This window comes from Triturus cristatus, chromosome 10 (assembly GCF_964204655.1).
Source record: "Triturus cristatus chromosome 10, aTriCri1.1, whole genome shotgun sequence".
NCBI lineage: Eukaryota > Metazoa > Chordata > Amphibia > Caudata > Salamandridae > Triturus > Triturus cristatus.
This window is the reverse complement of record NC_140593.1, coordinates 1096234184-1096255809: the sequence shown is the minus strand read 5'-3', so window position 1 is coordinate 1096255809 and position 21626 is coordinate 1096234184. Positions and strand designations below refer to the sequence as shown.

The 21626-nt window shown below is 45.1% G+C and overlaps 1 protein-coding gene across 11 annotated transcripts in view; it reads left to right on the top strand.

The window, feature by feature from the left end:
• Positions 1-11077: 11077 nt before the first annotated feature.
• LOC146796635 (uncharacterized) overlaps positions 11078-21626 on the top strand; it is a 238682-nt gene continuing 228133 nt past the window's right edge. For 7 of the 11 annotated variants that reach the window (XR_014969646.1, XR_014969648.1, XR_014969645.1 and 4 more), the window contains exons 1-2: positions 16044-16332; positions 21426-21565. Coding sequence is in view for 5 of the 11 variants with exons in the window: in XM_085629304.1 (XP_085485430.1) it covers positions 16053-16332; positions 21426-21565 (420 nt within the window). In the remaining 6 variants the exon portion in view is untranslated. Of the gene's footprint in view, positions 11212-16043; positions 16333-21425; positions 21566-21626 lie in introns of those variants that run through there. The other 4 variants (XM_085629307.1, XM_085629309.1, XM_085629308.1 and 1 more) reach the window with 1 other exon arrangement.

Below are 21626 nucleotides of genomic sequence, written 5' to 3'. Positions count from 1 at the left end.
AGCAGTCTGGTGGCACTAACAAGTGCCCCCACCCCAGCTTAATACACAGAGTCCTGTCTGGGAGGTGGTCACACTTCCTTGTGACAGGAAAACTATTGTTCTACCTTCCCCCTGCTCAAGCTCAGCAGCAGGAGGGCAGAATTGTGACTTTGGTCGGCAGCAGCACTAGCTTGCTGATAGACCCTGAAAAGGTGTGTTAAACGTGGCCCTTTTTGCAGGGTCATCCCAGAACTTTTTGCCTTCCTCTTGTATTTTCTCTGACCTGTTAGTGCTGGTTTTAGGACTCGGGGCACTTACTATGTTCAGTGCTAAAGTGCATGTGCTCTCTATGATACACCTGGTAAGATTGGTCTCCACCTGTTTGGCATATTTAATTTACCTGTCAGTCCCTTGTACAGTGGTATCTCATATACCCAGGGCCAGTAAATTAAATGCTGCTGGTGGGCTTGCAGCGCTGCTTGCGCCACCCACCAAAGTGGCCTTTTTCAAACCTGTCTCAGGCCTCTTCCATTGCAGGGCCTGCATGTGCAGTTTACTGCCACTGTGACATGGCACCTAAAGTGGTTGCCACGTCTGTGACTCCCCTTTTACTACATATCAGTCACCCCTAAGGTAGGCCCAAGCTAGCCCTATGGGCAGGGTGTGGTGCAAGTGAAAGGTAGGACATGTGCCATAACTGTGTGGTATGTCCTTGTAGTGACAAACAGCCACTGGTTCTCACTGATGTGCGGTTGCCCTCCCATAGGAACACATTGGGTATTCCCTGATATGTGCTTCAGTGGTAATTCCTGACATGAGGAGTAGCATGATCAAGTTTGATATGTTTGGAATAGTGGTGAAAATGCTGCGTACTGGTGTTCACAAATTTATTATCACTATTTTAGAAATGCCACTTTTAGAAGTAGGCATTTGTGTGTGCTTTGTGCCTGCCTGTTGTGTATTGACTGTCTGGCCTTGGAGTGACAGGAGCTGGGGAGGAGCAGTGGCTCCAGAGGGTCTGGGTGAGTCAGCGCTAGGCTGAATAGGCCTGATCTACATATGGAGTGGTGGGAGGAGTAGCACCTGAACCTGAATAGGGCTGTACCTGCATTCCACAATGATGGCTCCGCCCCCACTGCGGTGTGTCTGGGGCCAAGGCCCACACTATCAATGGGGAGTGTTGTGCACTTGACAAGTGCCCCCCAGAACTGGTTTGGACTGGGTCCAGGGCTCTGAACCAGGGCAGAACAAAGACCTTGGGTAGTATAAATATTGAGCCTGTGACCCCATATCTGATGTGCTTACTTGGGAACTGCTAGGACCCAGGAGTAACTTCGATCTTGGGCTCCCTACTTGTCGGAGTGAAGCTGCTGCCTTGCTGAAGAGACCCATTGTGCTGGGCTGCCTGGTCCCTGCCTTCAAAAGATCCACCAGGGCTTGGTGGCTTGCCTGGGCTGATTGGCAAAAGCACGTGGTGAGTGCTGTTTCTCCTTGGGAAGCTCATTTTGAACTGAAAGGGGACTCTACTCACTGTGCGTGGTGAAGCACTCTGGGCTCTAGTGGGATGCTTCACTTTTTGCGGAACCCTGGGACTTTTTTTGTTTATTGCTCCCGGTGATTTCCTGACTGAGCGTATGCACGGCAATACTTTTCCCCACAGGGGTTGAGCAATGGGAGGGAAGAGCCACAGTAACGGAGGAGCTCTCCCTTGGGTGATCCAGGCTCCCCTGTCAGTTTGCGGCAGCCAGGGTGCTGCTACGTGGCCCTGAGCTGCCAAATCCTGCAGAGTGCAGTGTCCGCACACAAAAAGCGGGTGGAGGGCTTTTCCCACTTGATCTTCCTGAGCCCGAGGAGTGGGCTCAATTTTCCCCTCTACGGGTGTGGAAGGTGTCTGTGCCCTTGCGGAGGAGTTAAGATTAAAGGACCGACGAAGAAGCCGCCGGAAGCCAGCCAAAGTCTATGCCTGTTTGGTGGCGGGGTGAAACAGGACCGCTGGTCGCCAGTTGCAGCTCAGCCCCCAAGGAGTGGCGAGTGGGTCTGAGCTTCTTTGTGATTAAACTCGGGCCAAGTTGGTGAAGGGCCCCACAATTCTAGCATTGTGCAGCTGCGCTGCAGGGTCACGGGCAGCTGCAACCTTACTGGGTGTTTGGGGGCATTTCTCTTTTCTCTGCATTCCAGTAGGGGCCCTGGATTTGAAAGTTGTTGCCGCGGAGGAGATGTACCGGACCTTAGTATTAGGTCGGTGCAAGACCTTGGTCGGAGGCTTCGGTGTTCCACGCTGTGTAGAAGAAAAATCACTGTGTCACAGGCAATGGGCCCGGAGGTGCACTGCTGAGGGGATTTCATGACAAGGCCTCACTCTAATGGCCACATATGCGTGCACTGACATTATGATATGCTGTTGGGGCTCATATCTTGCAATTGTCAGGAAGGGGCACCTGTGTGTGCAGTGAGGGTGTCTATGCATAATGTTTTTATGCTGTTGTGGTAATGGGTGCACCATAAGAGCAATTACGTTTATTCCTGAGAGGTGCTCCTGAGATGTGTACTGTGGCAACGTTTTGCATAATATAATGTGCTAAGTGCAATGGTACCAGTGGTTACTGGCCAACCTAACTGTAATGTTATGACACATGCCTGATTGGCAATGTGGTGTATATAATCCCTGTAAATTCATGCCAGGTGGCACAGTGTATATATGTGATTGTGATTTATGGATAATAGCAAAGGCTATTTTTACATAACCTTGTGTGGAGTTTTTTTTGTGGTGTGCCTAGTGGGGCACTGCTGTGTGAATGTGTTGCGCAAACGCTTTACACATTGCCAGTGGGATAAGCCTGTCTGCTCTGCCAAGCTACCAAGGGGGAGAGTAGGGGTTATCTTCAGTGTGTAACTCCCTTGCCTTGAGTGGTGGTCTCTGCCTGGCTTAGGCGCGTGCCCGAGCCAACCAGCAATCGCATTTCTAACAGGCTGGTACCGTAAATACAGGGGGGGGCTCCCTTTGGGAGCCCACAGTACATGTGATCCCACATCCAACACTGGAATTGGTGTTGGAGTAGGATTCCAACATGTTTTTTTACCAAAAATGACCGGTTTTAGTGCAGCCAATATGTAGTTAGACCTCTCGTAATTGAGTTGATGTTCACTATATGTATAAAATGGCTGACTGCACTTGCAAAGCCTGGAGAAACTCCTGGATTTGTAGGGGTGTCCTGCTCATGCAAGGCACCCTCACACTTATAAACCTGCACCCTGCCTTCAGGATCAAAAGGCCTACCTTAGAGGTGACTTTTAGGTTCTAAGTGCAGTGACCTCAGATGTAAGGAAACTTATATCTGTGGTGAGTTGTGCTAGCACTAGCTCACACGACTGCAGGCCTGCCATTACAGCCTGAGTTTGAGTGGTCTCATAGGTGGCATAATACATGATGCAGCCTATGGGAGACTCCTGGTTTAGCTATGCCCTGGGTACCTTAGTACCATATACTAGGGACTTAGAAGGGTAAACCAGTAGCCAATTGGGAAGTTACCAAAGTACTTACCATGTCCAATTTAGGGAGCGAGCACAGTGACTGGGGTCCTGATTAGCAGGATCCCAGTAAAACTAGTCAGAAAACTGAATGACACCTGCAAAAAGTGGGGGTAACCATGAAAGCAGATCCTACTTTCCTACATACACCATGGGGCATTTTCAATATTTATTGAACCGTTGTGATTCTTGCACAGACTATATGTGCTGCAATATTTAATAGGCGGAAGCAGATAAAAGTGATTAGCAATATAAGAACAGTAAAGAGGATAAACTATTCCACCATTGTGCCATAACAGTGTATATATATGTTGGCTTTTAAGTACTGGGTAACGTGTACTCCTACTATGTGCTCCCTAACCTAGCTACCTAGGGTGGGTGTTCTTCCAGGAATTCCCCACTGGATGATCCTAACTCCCCATTACCTGAGGGTAAGGTATGAAAGGCCCTGTCTTGGTCACAAGTTGGACATCCTTCCTCACAGATGGTAAACAGGAATCAGCTGGGCTGAGACTCTGACACAGTGATGACCTCGCAATGATAGCAGAGTGCTCTTCTAATTTAAGCTCAGCAACGCGTGTGTATTTATAATGACATCATCCAGGCATCCATGTCGAGGCTTCAGCCGGGCTGACATTGTTTATTGTCTTTGTGATAGCAATGTTGCCTCATAAACGAATAACATACAACATTTACACAATATGTGTCTTGGCATTGTACTGAATGTTCAAGGTGTCTTGATAGTGTACTTACAAAGTGGAATTGTAAGCAATGTGGTTTCAGAGAAACTAATTCCGCACTACCATGCGAGCAAATGTGTGTCAAAAAACATTGTGCAGAAAGAAGGCAACTTAAAAAACATGTACATGTAAAAGTGGCAGTGTTTCTTTCCGGGCCTAGCTAGCCACGTGACACCCACTCCATGCACACGAGTCAACTAAAGTGATCTAATAATAAGAAAGCCACCCATAGCAATGCTACGGAATATGTTCATGTAAAAGATGCTTAAAATCTATTAAAATTATTAAAACGGGCAATCATACAGTTTGAACCAAGGTATTCAGAAATCCATTGTTAAGAATATAAACGCGAATAAAAAACACGTTTTAACGTAATATAAGATGTTAAAAACAGGCAGAATCAAAAATCTCCCTCCAAACGGAATAGCTAATTGTTTGTGTTCTGAGAGGTAGGCAAAACATTTCTGTTCCCAGCACATGCAGCTAATGATCCCAAAGGCACACCTCTGAGAAGGCTTATGGAGCAAATGTGTTACCATCCTACCCCCTCAGAGGCTGCTGAAGGTGTGACCACAGTGGAAAATCTGCAGAGCCAAGATTCAACTCGCTAAGAGCAAAAGCGTCCCAGGAAGGTTCATAGAATGCGTTCAGAAGCACTGGTAAACACAGAGGACAGCATTACAAATGTGCCTTTAAGGGGTCCACCAGTACGTCCATGTCCAGAGGCTGAACCGATTGCGTTCCTAGGTACAAGTCCAAGGCACACTCGAAAGTGCACAGCAGACAGAGGAATACAGCTTGAATGCAGTGAAGCCACGCAGGGCGAAATAAGAACCAATGCTCATTTTAATTACTGAAGCAAGGGTGCGCTGAAACAATGTACAATACGTTCAAGGCACATGACATCCATTGCAAAGCAGAACATTTTATTAAATTAGTCCAGATAATATGGAACAGGACCAGCGGAAGACCTCCAAAGACACTTCCGAGCCCCAAGTGAATGAATGATGGAATGACTCCGAAAACTGTCTGGAAGGTACTAACCAGAGCCTAAGCTTTTAAAGAAATGTGCTACCTCTGCAGTATGAGATGTTAAAAATGCGGTGCACCAATTCTCCAAAATGTTGTTGAAAATTCGTGCGGAGTAGCGATTGTATCTCCAAAGACAACCTTGCAACTTGAAGATCAAATGTTTCCTTTGCAGATGTTAAGGCCACGTCTTTCTGAAACAGTAAGGCTTTCCATCTGCTCAGGGCATCAAAGTGCACGTTCGAAAGCTTTATCGAAGGCCAAAGTGTTGCCTCCCTAAAGCTACGGGCAGGTGGAAATAATACTTGTGTGCAGCAAGTGACCAAGGAAGAAATCTTGACAAGATAGGTTATGCCCGGTCTCATACTGCAGCAGCCCTGGTGGTTCAACGTCTAACTCCCATTCAAGCATAATCTGAAAGCCAGACAAATCATGGCCACTTGGGAACCTTTCAAGTAGCAAGATAAGTTTGCTAAGGATGCCTTACAAGCCCCTTGGAGCAAAACTTCCTTGCACACTAAGGAACCACTTGAAGCACTCTCACAGCCTAAACTGCTTGGAGAACCTTCAGTTTCCTGTATTCTGACACCGGAATTTAAAAGATAATTCACCATTACTCATGAACATACCCATATCTGCCCGCTGGATGGTGTTCTGAGCAGTATTGAAAATAAAATGTCAATCAGCTGAGTCATGAACCCGGAGATTATCCAATCTGCAGAAGGTGTTTCAGCAACAGTAAACAGCAGCCTATCTAGTTTCTCTATGTGTTACATAGTGTACGTTGCATGTTTGCGTGCCATGAGTATTTGCTGTTTTGTCAGTTGGTAAGGTGAAAATTGGTTTGTGGCATTAATGTGTCGCCATTGTATGCGACCAGAATGAAGTGTCCAACCCAATAGCAGAATGCAAGTTGCTATTGCCCATCTTGCAATGCGGACTTGTCATGTGAGACAATGTGGATTGCTGACAACACAGTTACCCAGGGAGTGCATTCTAGAGGACAAGGTTGTCATACCATTGTCAACTACTACTAGAGCCTTTTCTAGATTATCTGTCAATCTAATGCAGTCTTTAATCAGCTTCTTGTAGAGAAACTTTCCATATTTCATTTTTTATTGTATATAAAAAACAATTTTGCTGTGATTTTTGAGGACCCAACAATATGTCACATACTTCCAGGTCATCAGAAAGAAGGGACATGTGTTTCACCTGGGACAATTTTTTTTTTTTTTTTTTTTTTTTTTTTTTTTAAAAACCTTTATTTAAAAATCAGGACACAGCTATTCAGCCGACAACCCGGAGGTTCGGCAGCATCGATAATTAGAAACAGTGATGCGTCCCCAGTACAGTACAAAGAGAAGTGCAAAGGTTCAATTTTAAGCAAACACAAAAAATCACAGCAAACCCCAGCAAGGCAAGAACACTAAAAAACCCATGGTGAGAGCCCCCAGGGGAGGCCGGACCCCACTCATCTACCAGTTACAAGATAGTGTAAGGAGGAAGAAGGGGGACAGCAGAGGCCCAAATAGTTCACAAACCAGACTGTGCTGGAAAGAAGGTCAGGGGGAAAGCTGTTCCTCGGGAGGTTCCAGATCAGGGGCAAGACATATTCCCCCCCCCCTGTATTGATTCCACCGCCCCCAGATGGCGTGCCACTTCCGGGGGCGGCCTCTAGAGCAATAGACCGTCTTCTCCCTAAACATGCTCCAGTCCATGTTCTCTTTCCACGCAGTCAGTGTGGGGGGCCCCGAGGAGCCCCACAATCGCGCGATATCCCTCTTAGCGACCATGTTACCCAGAGTCACCCATTGGGTCCGCGCCTCATCGAGGTCAGTGGGCCCCCAGACATTCAGGTGACAACACCGCGCCTCCGGCTGCACAGCAATGCCCGTCACCTCCCCCATAACTGCATGGACTCTCCTCCAGAATTCCACAATGACACCACACTCCCAAATGATGTGCAGGAAAGTACCCACCATACCACACCCCCTCCTGCACAGGCCGTCCTCCGAGAACCCCATGTGGACCAGCCTTGGCCCCGTCACATACACTCGGTGCAGTATTTTAAGCTGCACCAGCCTCAGACGCGACGGGATCGCAACCTCCCTAGGAGAAGAAACAGCTGACTGCCAGTCCTCATCATCCAACTCGAGGCCGTCCCTAGTCCACTGGTCCCTCAGCCCCAGAAGCATATCCGCCCGGACGTTTATCAGTTTCTTATATATGAGCGAGATCGTGCTCTCGGGCATATGGCCATCAAGGACCCGGTCCTCCAAAGGAGAGGACTCAGGCACCTTCTCACCCTCTACGAGGACTGATCGGAGGGCGTGGCGCATCTGAATATACCTGAAATACTCGGAGGGCCCCAGCTCATACTCAGTCTGCAACTCCTCAAAGGACTTCACCTTCCCCTTATGCAACACATCACCCACCCTGGAGATGCCAATCAGGTCCCACTTATCAAAGCCTTTTGAATGCCAAAGCCTTCCCAATCTCTCCGATTCAAACAACGGGGTAGCGAGGGTGAGCCTATCCTTCCAGCCCAGCGAGTCAGTTGCCATCTTCCACACCCGCACTGCCACACCGGTGGGCCCCGTGAGGGACGAGTCTAGGGACCGCGAGTACAACGCCCTGTAGTAGTTACCACCACGCAGCAACCACCTGTCCATGGCATACCCAGGGCTGAGGGCAGGGCCATAAAGCCCATGATTGATCGCGCTCAGCTGTGTGGCCCAATAGTACCGTCGGATGTCTGGGAGCGCAATGCCCCCGTCGTACCATGGAAGCGTCAACTTTGCAATAGCAATTCGCGGCCGCCCATCCCACAGCAACGTCCGTTGGAGGCCTTCGACCTCCCGAAAGTATTTTGCCGGCACCCAATCCAAGGTATTCTGTAAGGCGTAGAGGAAGCGGGGAAGAGACCTCATTTTGAACAGGGCCGCACGCCCAACGAGGGAGAGCGGCAGCCTCCGCCAACCTTCAACGTCGCGCCTCAGGCGTGCCAGGGGGGGGAGCAGATTCTTCTCATAGCGCACAGCAGAGTCCCTGGAGATAAAGATCCCCAAATACACGAAACCCTGCTGGGCGACCTGTATCGAACATGTTCTAGGAATCGGTGGAACCTCGCCACTAAGAACATACAAGTACGATTTGCTCCAATTGATGACGAGACCCGAGTTCCTACCAAAAGATGTGAGTACGTCACAGACCACTATAAGTGACTTCTTAGGTGAGGCAAGATACAACAGGATATCATCGGCATAGAGCGAAATACGGTCCTCGTGTTCAGGCGACCACCGAAGGCCCCGTATATCCGGGTGCCAACGTATCCACGCAGCCAGCGGCTCAAGGGCGAGGGCGAACAACAGAGGCGACAGGGGGCAACCCTGCCGAGTACCCCTCCCAAGCTGAAACGGAGTCGACGCCCGACCGTTCACCACAACACTAGCTAGCGGCCCCTCGTACAGCAACCTCACCCAGCTCACAAAACCGCGGCCAAAGCCGAACTTGGCCAGCACGGCCCACAAGTATGCCCACTCCACCGTGTCAAAGGCCATCGTGGCATCAAGAGACGCCACAATAGCCGGTTCACGCAGCGTGCCCGCCCTGGCGATTACGCCATGAAGACGCCTAAGATTCAACGCTGTGTTTCGGTGCGGGATGAAGCCGGATTGATCCGGGTGGACCAAGTCGCCAAGTACCCTAATCAAACGGGTCGCCAGGAGTTTAGCCAGAATTTTCGGCTCCGCGTTAAGAAGGGAAATAGGCCGATATGAGGCGCACTTATCGCGGGGTTTACCCTCTTTGTGTATGACCACAATCGACGCCAGTCGCTGATCCAACGGGAGGGTCCCACCCCCCCGCGCCTCCAAGAACATGGCGCGCAGGTAAGGGGCGACCCTTTCCGGGAACAGCTTGTACAGGTCGATCGGTGGGACAATGTTGAGTAGTTTAGCTAATCAAGTCACAACTTCCCAACACTAAGTTGTCACTACCCCAGAGTGTTCGGTCTGCCCTTAACACAGGTCAGGAATGCTGATCTTAGAGCATTCGGTCTTACCTAAGAACTGTTCTTGCATCCGTTACTATCTAACTGCTTTGTACCACAAATTGATTTGACATCAATTGTGTCCCTCCAAAAGTCAAACCCTTGTGTGGACAACAGGGAAAGAAAGGAAGCATAATAAATCAGCTTGGTGTTTGTTAGCATGTTTTTTTTTTGCAGGTGATGGTGCAAGTCTATATTAAGACACTGGGTTTAATGTATTATAACCAGAAAAATAAACAAACTTCTGTGCAAAAGTTTTTTAATTGCCCTCATGGTGGTGTAGGGCAATGTTCCCATTGTGTGTAATTAAAAGCAGCACATGGAGTATTTGCTTTATGCAAAACATTATGACCGTAATGTTGAAAAACAAACATTTCATCATAATTGAATGAGCCTTCGTACAAATGATCAGATGAAAAAACTGTAGAATACCCTAGATCTTATTGCATTTCATGCACTGTGTCTACATCACAATCATCAGAGATAATACTAGGGGTGACGTAATTCAAAGATAATTTAAACGAATACGGAATGTGTAAAAATTCAGTGGGCTCATACACATCATATGATACCCTATCCCAAACAATGCCAGGAACTGGAACAGCTGAAATGTTCACCAAGGAAAGGTCTCTTTGTTCATTGTGTGATGACGAGTGTCGTTTGAGAACCAAGTTCACCAGTTGTGCTGCATTGTACTGTAGACCGTTCTGGGAGATAGCATCCATTTGGAAGCAGGAAAAAGACAGTCACAAAACCAATCCTAAGGACCAGGAAAAGTGACGCAATTGTAATCCAAAGGTGTAACCATGGAGAAACAAAGTGTGTCTCTTTCAGCCAAAGATAAAAAACACATTCTCATCCAAAACGGTAGAGCTGGTGATGCTGGTGGATTGTCAAGCAAGCCACCCACCTGTTCTCTTGTTCTTCTTTAACAATATTTGAAACACAGTATCTTTAGAAGCTCCCCAAATGGCAGAGTTAAGTAAATACTCTGAAGCTTGAAAAGCCCCCAAGGGGAAAGGGGGATGGGAATCAAAAGACAAGAAGAGAGACACTGTTCGAATGCTGGTACTGGAGAAATCTGGGGACTCACAGTTCATAGTGTGATGGTTGACAGTCCCTGTACTGGCAACATCCAAATTCTGATCTAAATAAACAAACAGCACATTAGAGATGACATCACCCATAAGAATTCTTGGTCAACTTGCTTTTTACAATAGTATTCTAAATATCTGTATTATTACCTAAACGTTAGTATTGCCTCTTTATATTTTAGAAACATTTTCTATAATTTGTTGCCTTAATTTTCTTGCCCTTTGAAAAGAGAAATCATAAGCAGATTTAATCACCTTAACTGACTTGCAACCAATAGTCTTAAATATTCCACCACATTTAGTGATACATCTTTTCCTTTGATACATGGTAATTATTCTTACCACCAAATAATAATGTTCATAAACGTTGTGCGCTCTTTGTATAATTCCAAACAATATTGTTCTTTTAAAAGTTCTGTAGTCTCTGTAAAGAATAATATCCTCACGTTGATTTTTAGTCAGTAACAGGTCCTGAAATTATACTTTTATCTCTTGGTTAATTTGTAGTTGAAGCGTTCCAATGGCACCAGCTCATGACGCTTTTAAAAGTAAATCTGACAAACAGCTTACTGATCCTTTCTTCCAGTTTTATATTACAGGCCATAATATGAGCGTCTCACTTATCTGTTTTTTTTTTTTTTTTTTTGCAGGAACCGGAAGCAAAGAAATCCTCAGCCGATCTGGAAAAGGTAGCGTCGTCCTGGGAGTCAGGGAGAAGTCAAGGAGAGCAGCTGGAGGAATGGAGCAATCTGGAGAACACAAGCTGCTCGGCAGATGCAGTAGAAAACAGGTAAGGGCTTCTAAGACAAGACCAAGCACTGAGCGGTGTGTGCGAGCGTCTTAAATACCCTTCTACTGCTCGCATATGCCATGTGAGTGTTAGGCGTTTGAGTTTACACGTGAAAGTAAATGAGGATCGGTAAACAGTTTACACGCTGTAACGTGTAGGATGTTTCTCACATTGTCCTAACACGTGAATGCAAATGTTTGACAGTTTGAAATGTGTTTCTTACCGGCGCTGGAAGGTAACCATGTGTACTTCCTAGTGTTTGACAGTTCTTTTAAGAAATGAAAATGTTTGCTGCAAGCCTTGGTTATCAAATCAGTTTACATTATGTTGCATATTAAATAAACAACATGAACACCAATACCCTGAAATAAATATTACAATGCAATCAAGAGAGCATAAATATAAACGGAAAAAAGGGTAGTGGAAGAATCATGAGTGGCAGTTCTTTTTGGGATTTAAGAGGGTGACCACAAGTGGGATTTTAAGAGGGCTGAGCAGGCTGAACATGAGTTGGATTTCTGATTACCATGACATGTTATGTTAATCGCGCTTATGGAGCGCACGGTTACCCTGGGGTGTCCGTGCGCTAAGCACTGCCTGCTGGGGAACATAAAGATGTGTACTAGTGGGGAAAAAAGCCATGTCTTCAACCCTTTTCTAAAGGAAAGGAGATCCGGGGCATTCCTGAGATGAAAAGGAAGATCTTTTCATGCCCTAGAAGCACAAGTGATAAAGCTCCTGCCTCCTCAATTGACTTTTTTGAATGATGGGACTAAAACTTGTCTCCTGTCGAGCGTAGCACTCTTCCAGGGACGTACCATTGAAATTTACGCCTAAGGAAATCACGTCCTGCTCCCTTGATGGCCTTGAAGGCGGTACAAAGTGCCTTAAAGCGTACTCTTTGTTTAACCGGGAGCCTCAGTTCCTCCTTTACGGAGACAAATTTCGGAGTACCTGACCGCAATCTGGCTGCTGCATTTTGAGATCAGTTGAATCTGAAGAAAAGTCATCAAAGTTGATGAAGTTGCTAGAGGCAGTCCAATCATTTTTTGTCAGCTCCGCAAGTTTTGTAGAACTGGGAGATGTGGCCGATTACGAACTGAAATCTGTGTTTCTGTAATAGTTGATTGTACAGTTGTAGTAAAAGGTAGAAGAGATACTTCATTGTTGGTTACTGCGATCTCCCATTGGGGAGAGGATGCTCAATCAGTGATTAAAGCTTCCATCCGAACTTCCTGCATGATAGTGAGAGGAGGCAGGAAACTACCCAGGAGCCACCGTGGCCTACTATTGCGTATCGGCCACATAGTGTGGTTTGATCAGATCAATGGAGACTAGTCTCTGCTTTCTGCAGCCGGCAAGAGGTGCAAGAAGTACAGTTCGGACTACCTGCAACGGGCCCAGACAGGTACAGGAGCTTTGTTTAATGGGCAAATTCTTTGTCTACAATTTTCTCCCTGACCAGATCCCCAATCTTCAGGACTCAACCAGAAGCTGCCGGCACTTCCTTCACTTCACCAGTGGCGGTGCATTTTACTTGGATGTTGCTTTGTTTGGCCTGGAAACTGTTCCTGTAAAACATCCAGACGTTCATGTAGATCAAATGGTGTTTCAGCCACTGTGCTGAGACGGTCTGGGTCTAGGATCCACATTTTAACCCCAAACAGGATCTGATAGGGAGCCTTACCACTCAGGGAATTGCTTGGTAGATTAAGTGCCCTCTGGACCCCATCGTTTGATGGACCCAACTGTGACTTGAGTGTTGAACCGTGGCTGTTGAAGACTGCTGTAAGTCCCGTAACTTCCCTCCACGAGCAAATTTCCTGCGGGATGGTACGGGGAGGAATATTGCAGGGTCACACCCAAACTTCCCATGGCATCTTGGTAAGCCCTGATAGCGAACGCCGGATCTTGGTCCGAATGTAGTGTGCCAACTGCTTATGTCCCGATAAAGACTCTCAGAGCTCCTCTCCCCCCCCCGGAGCCGCACGTCGTGGGGTGCTGCTTGATGCTGTTCGCCTACATCTCCCTGTATTCCCAGTGTCCGCTTCCACAACCCTGCTGCCCTCTGTCCCTCTGCTCTCATTGCTTTCCTTGCTTTCTGCTACTCCCTGAGCCTGTGGCCTGTCCATTCTCCCCTGCTGTACCTACCTACTTGCCTGGTTGTGGGCGTGCGGGGGCATTAGGCAGCTCTGTCCAGCCCTGGGGCTGCTCCCCCCCCGCTTTCTCCCCTCCCCCCGCGAAGCCGCCTAGCGTCCAACGCTCTCGCTGCCTATTGCGGACACTGACTGGTTGAGCCCTACTGTCAGCCTCATTACCAGTGCGACCCCTCTTGTGGGGAAAAACACAGAGGTGAGGTGAGGTTCGGCCTGGTCTCCCGGCCTTTTGCCTGAGCGGTGCGGTGAGCGGGCGGTCGTGGGCCGGTGGACAGGGGTAGGGTTATATAAATGAGCGGGGGGTGCCACGATTAAGGTTCCAATAAAAGCTGGCGCAATTACATCGAAGTGTCAAAAGCAAAGCTAAAAACGCCATCTATCAATAGACTCGGCAGCTTCTGCAATACAAATCAAACCTGCAAGACAGTACAGAACATAAACACAGGACAATATCTACAATATTCACTCGCCGGAGACAGCATTGTTGGAATCACTAGACCACCAGACCCCTAGCTCCCCAACAGTTTGGAAGAGCAATTCTGGTGGATCCCCGGTGGACCCCTGGCAAGGGCATCTGTTCTAGCTGACCTTTAACAAGTATTTCAACTTGTATAAGCCATGAGATCTGGGAAAGTTAGGAAATCTGCAGCGGCTCCTAAAAGGAGGAAACCTAAATAGTTGTCATCTGACGAGGAGCTCGACCAAGGTAGTCATGGGCCCCCAAGGGCTTGCAATGATACAGCGAACGTGGTAAAACCGAGGCCACATAGCGATGACAATAACAGTTTTGGTCATAACGGCAAGAGTAAGGACTCATCAAATACTTCGAAATCCTTGAAGTTGCTGGACTATTTTAAAAAAATTCCACCTATGGCGAATACTCTTTCATATTCGCAATCACTGGAGGTAACCAGCCTCGGAGTACCGGACCAAATGGCCAAAACAATTATGCCCTCTTCACAACCCCCACCCCCACAACAGTTGCTGAAGAATACGACCAGTAAAAACTTGGCTCAACTTCGGGAAGTCTTTATTTTTGGAACCGCACAAAACGATGTAACCCCATCCCAGTCAGAGGGGGTAATTTTAAAACAAAATCTTCAACATGATCATCCTTTACGATCGCAATCAGGTCAAACTCCCCCACCAACGGCTATGCGTAAGCAAGAAGCTCGTTTGCTGCACACTCCTCCGTTGAGCCCTTTACAAAACTCAGGCCCCTCCATAGACCAAGCTCAGAATATAGAATTACTAGCTCCACTGTCATGCCAAGACCTCGCTGTATTAAAGGATCCCACAACGGCTCCTCACAGTTATTTAATTTTCCCTCAAATCCATGCGCAAAATACCCACCTCTGTAATAAAAACTTACGATCAGCTGAATTGCCCCAAACTATAAGCACACCAAAGGACCATCTGGATGCGTCAAGTCCCCAGCATATTGTATTCACACCAACCACAGCAATAACGATACCATTCCCACAATTGCCCCAAAAATCAGTTCCAGATGACCAATTTTTAGCGGACTTGTCATTTTTCTTCAAAAATACTCAAAATTCTCCTCAACATATGCTAAATGTAAAGTCCAACTTAGAGGACCCTACAGCAGTTGGTGTCTGGCCCCAACTTCTCCAAACTTTTCAACAAACAGTTAATGCCTTAAATTACCATTCTGATAAACTGGATGTGCAGATAGACCTTTTGAACACCCTGGCACTTTTCACAGCAGGTATCGATAATAAACTGGACAAATTGAACAACTTAATAATAGGAGCGCAATCCTCCGCAAAGCTCGTTCAGGCGGTTTGTTGCTGTTCCCCAATCATAGACTCACTTTTGTCGCTTCCAGCCTTTCTATCAAATGTTATAGATGAAGTCAAGCTGCTGAAGGGAGGCAACTCATTAACAACTCTTTGTCCACAATCGCAAATATTGCCAAATATGTCTCAAAAACAAGCTAACCCTTGGATTACAACAAAACAAGGCACCCAGCTGAGGGAGGGAATAGTTCCCCTTCCCAAACTTTCCATATTTCATTATTTATTGTATATAAAAAACAATTTTGCTGTGATTTTTGAGGACCCAACAATATGTCCCATACTTCCAGGTCATCAGAAAGAAGGGACATGTGTTTCACCTGGGACAATGTTGAGTAGTTTAGCTAATCAAGTCACAACTTCCCAACACTAAGTTGTCACTACCCCAGAGTGTTCGGTCTGCCCTTAACACAGGTCAGGAATGTTGATCTTAGAGCATTCGGTCTTACCTAAGAACTGTTCTTGCATCCGTTACTATCTAACGGCTTTGTACCACAAATTGATTTGACATCAATTGTGTCCCTCCAAAAGTCAAACCCTTGTTGTTATGAAAACCTGAAGCTGATATGCAGACTGAAACTTTAACTATAATCAGTAATTGTTATACTGGTGGTGTTTTGCTTTTGTTGCAGGTATCAATGCTTGTTGTTTGAGTACAAGTATGTTTATTGTATACGGCTGGACACGGTGCACGTGTCACCTGTTTCCCTTTCATCACGTGCATTCAATTGTCAGCGCTGGACACGTTGTGCACGTGTCAACTGTTTCCCTTGCATTCTACCGTCAGTGCTGCACGTGTAAACGGAAGGCACTGCATGTGTAATCCACACCCTAGACACGTTCCTTCGAGAACCTTCACACACGTCTCATGTCTCTATTTAAACCCCCACCCGCTTCCCTTCAACGCTTCGCTTCCCGTTGTTACACTTACCTGGCTCCGATCCGATCCCGACTCCTGAGACTCCTGGCATCAGCGCTTCCTGGTTCTTCGTGGGCGCCTCCAATTACGGTCCGGCTGGATCTTCTTCCATGTTCGACGGCGCTCTGCTCCTCCTGCATTCGTCTGCCTCCAGTTACCTGGAAAACGAAAGACACAAGCATCAACAACTCGGCGCTTAGCAACCCAGCTCGGGTAAAAACTCGGCGAGGTAAGAGATTCCTTTCTTTTAACTCTCCAAGACATCAAAGACTACGCGTATTTAAACAGAGGAAATCTTTCACAGAACAAGGTGTGTTTAAGAGTGTGTTGCGTTTAATCTTCACTTCTAAGACTTGGAAAAGTTTGAAACCGATATTTCGCAGAACTGTAAGAACAAGAATTACAGACAGTGTGAACAATAAGTGCACAGTTAAAAAACGATATTTGCAGAACAGATATTTCGCAAAACTGTAAGGACAGGAATTACAGACAGTGTGAACAATAAGTGCACAGTGAAAACGATATTTGCAGATCAGAAAGAACAATAATTGCACAAGAGTTTTGGATAACTTTATTTGCAAAACAGTTGGCAAAGTATTAATGCAACAGATAGAACTACGGAGTGATCACTAATTTGACAACTTTTGCGTGGACATTTTGGCGCCTTAAAAATCACACTATTTTGGTGTTTTTTCTGTAAAAACAATTCTAGGAAAGTTATTGTATTTGTTTCTGTAATATATTATTGCTCAATGTAAAGAAAGGACTACAAACTAATTGAAAGAACCAAGGAAAAATCTTCTAGGGTGCAAAGAGAGTTAAGCTGACGCTTACTAATGGTATGAGTCTTACAAAAAAAAAAAAAAAAATGTTTACATTTGTGGTACTTTTTAGATGTTGTGTTAATAATAATGTCTTGTATGTATCTCTTAAGTAGATAACAAGTATTGTGACAGCTTCCAGAGGAGTACATCTATCGAGACACACGTACCCAGTCATCCTCCAGTCCCTGAAGAAATTCCCGAAGAAGGTCAAGACGCGATTCCAGTGTTTTATCTTCTTCTTTTTTCTCCTCCAATTCCCCCCTTCCCCCTCGGGGGTCCATTTGGGTTACAAGTGCTAAAACCTTGTTGCCTTGGTGGGCTTCAGAGGGAGTTGGGAATAAGCAGCTCAACGAAGGAACACATTTGGAGTACAGGTGGGTGACTTCGTAACAGAAAGCGAAGCCTACAACACCCGTTCCTTCGTTGATCTTGCATTATGGAGCTTGAAACCGATGCGCTAGACCCGTCCCAACTAACCACATTGGTTCGTACATTAGCTGGAGAAATGCATGAGTTAAGACAAGAGAATCAGGCCCTTAGGCTAGAACTAGATAGGACCAAAACGGGTTTTACTAGTTGGAGGGACCCTAGTTCAGAATATAGTAAACCCCTTATTTCTCCGTCTAAGTTCAATCCTCATGTCAATAATCCAGCCCAAACTTCAGGAGTCAATTCTGATCAAAACCTCCAAGTTACTGTGGTTTCACCCAGTCCAGTTCCCTTAGCCAATCCTGAACGTTTCACAGGGGATAGTAGTCGTTTCTCTACTTTCATGAGTCAATGTCAACTACATTTCTTATGTAAGCCTCAGATTTTCACTTCAGACACTTCCAAAGTAGCTTTCATTATCTCATACTTGGGAGGAGTGGCAGCTAGCTGGGCTATGCCTTTGGTTGATGTTAATGACCCTTTACTGCATAATCTAAACGCTTTCAAAACAGCTATGTCAGGATCATTTGCCAAACCTGTTTTTATACATGCCTCAGATAATGAGTTATTGAATCTCCGTCAGGGTTCTAAGGATCTCATCTCTTACGTCACTACTTTTAATAGATTACTATCTGAGACACATTGGCCAGAAGATAAAAGAGTATCTCTTTTTTATCGAGGTCTTAGAGATGATCTTAAGGATTCTTTGTCACACATTGTTGATCTTCCCCAAGATTACGCAGAATTTCTAGATTTAGTGGTAAAATTAGATCACAGATTGGGGGAACGTAAAAGTAAAAAACCCAGAGGAGATTTCAGGGCCTTACATTTTAAAATAGACAAAAAAGAGTCAGATGACAAAAATGCTCGTGTAGAACCGATGCAAATTGGGAGCATAAAAGGGCCATTGACATCAGAAGAAAAAGAACGCAGACGAAAAGGGAATCTCTGTTTGTACTGTGGCAAAGCAGGGCATTATGCCAAGGACTGCCCAGTAAAACCCATTAAAAAGAAAGGGGTTGCGGCTCTTGATTCGGTTCCTCAAGAGTCGGAAAACTAGACTTCTCGAAGAAAGACTGGATCGGTTCTTCGAGATCATTCACACCTCAGATCTCACACTACGCTACAAATGTTGTAACATACACACCTAAACATCTGACTATTAGAATGACCTTTGTTCTTTCTTCCCAACATAGACACTGTATAGCTGTCATGATTGATTCGGGAGCGACAGGAAACTTCTTTGACCTCGAGTTAGCAAAACAATTAGGTGTAGGTCGAATACCAAAGGCGGAACCTGAAATTGTTAGAGCTGTGGATGGGTCAGCGTTATCTTCTGGGTTAATTAAGTTCCACACGAAACCACTAACTATTATTGCTGAAAATGGACACACAGAGGAAACAGTGTTTGATCTCATTGACACTCCAACATTTGGCGTCATTTTAGGCATCCCATGGTTAGAACAACACAATCCTCACATAGATTGGGTTAAACGAACCGTGACATTAGATTCAGTTTATTGTAGAACTCATTGTTATCAGGAACTACAAGATCCTATTACACCTTTATGTTGCTCAGCAGTAGATTCAATAGTTCCTCAGATACCTTGTGATTATTTAGACTTCTCTGATGTTTTTGATCCAGTCCAGGCAACACAGTTGCCTCCTCACAGAATATACGACTGCAGAATTGATTTGATTCCAGGAGCAGCTTTGCCCTGCAGTAGGATTTATGCACTAACTGAGCCAGAAAATGAATACCTTAAAACATATCTAGAAGACCTCCTAGAAAAAGGGTTCATTCGACACTCCACATCACCCGTCTCCTCGCCGCTCTTTTTCGTGTCTAAAAAATCTGGCGATTTAAGAGCGTGTATTGACTATCGCGCAGTGAACAAGGCCACGATTAAGAATCGTTATCCCCTCCCCTTGATTCCAGTACTGTTGAATCAAGTTAAAGGGTCAAGCATATATACGAAATTAGATTTACGCGGTGCGTATCATCTGGTCCGCGTAAAGGAGGGTGACGAGTGGAAAACCGCTTTTCGCACGAAATATGGCCTTTTTGAATATACTGTCATGCCCTTTGGGCTTTGTAACGCTCCTGCTGCGTTTCAGTACTTCATCAATGAAGTATTACACGATTTCTTGGATATATGTGTCATCGTATACATTGATGACATATTAATTTTTTCCAAAACTGATGAGGAACATGTTCATCATGTTCGTTCAGTTCTGCAAAGGTTAAAAGACAACTCTTTGTATGTGAAGCTCGAGAAATGCGTTTTTCATTCCAAAAAAGTCGAATTTTTGGGATATTGGCTTTCTCCAGAAGGTATTACAATGGATAAAAAGAAGGTAGAAGCCATTTTAAATTGGCCCACTCCATCGTCGGTAAAAGAGATACAACGAGTATTAGGCTTCGCTAATTTTTATCGGCGTTTCATTTCAAATTTTTCTGACATTGTACATCCTATCACACAATTACTTCGAAAAGGAACAAAATTTCACTGGACTTCAGAAGCTGAAAAGGCCTTTATTGCATTAAAACAAGCCTTTACGTCCGCTCCACTTTTGATTCACCCCGATCCCGATAGACCATTTTTTGTGGAGGCAGATGCGTCTCAAACGGCTTAAGGAGGGGTTTTAATGCAGAAAAATTCAACAACTGGTCATTTGCACCCCATTGCCTTTTATTCACGAAAACTGTTACCAGCTGAGCAAAACTATACAATTGCTGAGAGAGAATTATTGGCAATTAAGGCAGTATTCTTAGAATGGAGACATCATTTATTGGGAGCCAAGCATACTATTACAATATTTTCAGATCATAAAAATCTACAATTTTTTACCACAGTTAAGGCTTTAACTCCCAGACAAATGCGCTGGTTGCTATTTTTTAGTGAATTTGATTTTATTATCACTTATCGTCCAGGGGAAAAACAATTGTTGTCTGATACACTCTCTAGATTAGTTTGCGATAAAAATTCTGATGAAAAGTTAAAGATTCAAACAATCATACCATCTGAAAAAGTGGTAGCATTCACACAAATAGACACTTTTTTAACTCAATTAAAACAGAGTTTTCAGACATTAAACCAACAAGACTGGCTTTCACAAAAAAGAAACTCTATTCATGAAGGCTATTTCCTACATAACAAAAAATTGTTTGTTCCTCCAGGGGAATTAAGACAACAGGTACTAAAGTGGAACCATGATTCTAGTTTAGCAGGTCACCCAGGAATACATAAGACTTTAGAATTATGTCAAAGGCACTTTTGGTGGAATAACATTAGTAAAGACATTCAGCACTACGTTAAGTCATGTCCAGTATGTGCTAGACAAAAATCTGATCATCAATCACCTGCCGGTCTCTTGCAACCATTGCCTATACCCCCATCTTCCTGGCATACCATTAGTCTTGATTTCATCACTGATTTACCAAACTCACATTCTTACACCACTATTCTAGTAGTTGTGGATCAACTATCAAAAATGGGGCATTTCATTCCTTTAACGAAATTACCAAATGCAAGTGAATTCAGTGATATTTTTATCAATCAAATTGTAAAACTACATGGTTTGCCCAGTAAAATTGTGTCCGACAGAGGCCCCCAATTTATCTCCAAGTTTTGGAGACAATTATGTAAACATTTGGGGATAGACATTGCATTGTCCTCAGCATTCCATCCACAGACAGATGGTCAGACAGAAAGATTAAATCAGTATCTTTTCCTTTGATACGTGGTAATTATTCTTACCACCAAATAATAATGTTCATAAACGTTGTGCACTCTTTGTATAATTCCAAACAATATTGTTCTTTTAAAAGTTCTGTAGTCTCTGTAAAGAATAATATCCTCAAGTTGATTTTTAGTCAGTAACAGGTCCTGAAATTATACTTTTATCTCTTGGTTAATTTGTGGTTGAAGCGTTCCAATGGCACCAGCTCATGACGCTTTTAAAAGTAAATCTGACAAACAACTTACTGATCCTTTCTTCCAGTTTTATATTACAGGCCATAATATGAGCGTCTCACTTATCTGTTGTTTGTTTTGTTTTTTTGCAGGAACCGGAAGCAAAGAAATCCTCAGCCGATCTGGAAAAGGTAGCGTCGTCCTGGGAGTCAGGGAGAAGTCAAGGAGAGCAGCTGGAGGAATGGAGCAATCTGGAGAACACAAGCTGCTCGGCAGATGCAGGAGAAAACAGGTAAGGGCTTCTAAGACAAGACCAAGCACTGAGCGGTGTGTGCGAGCGTCTTAAATACCCT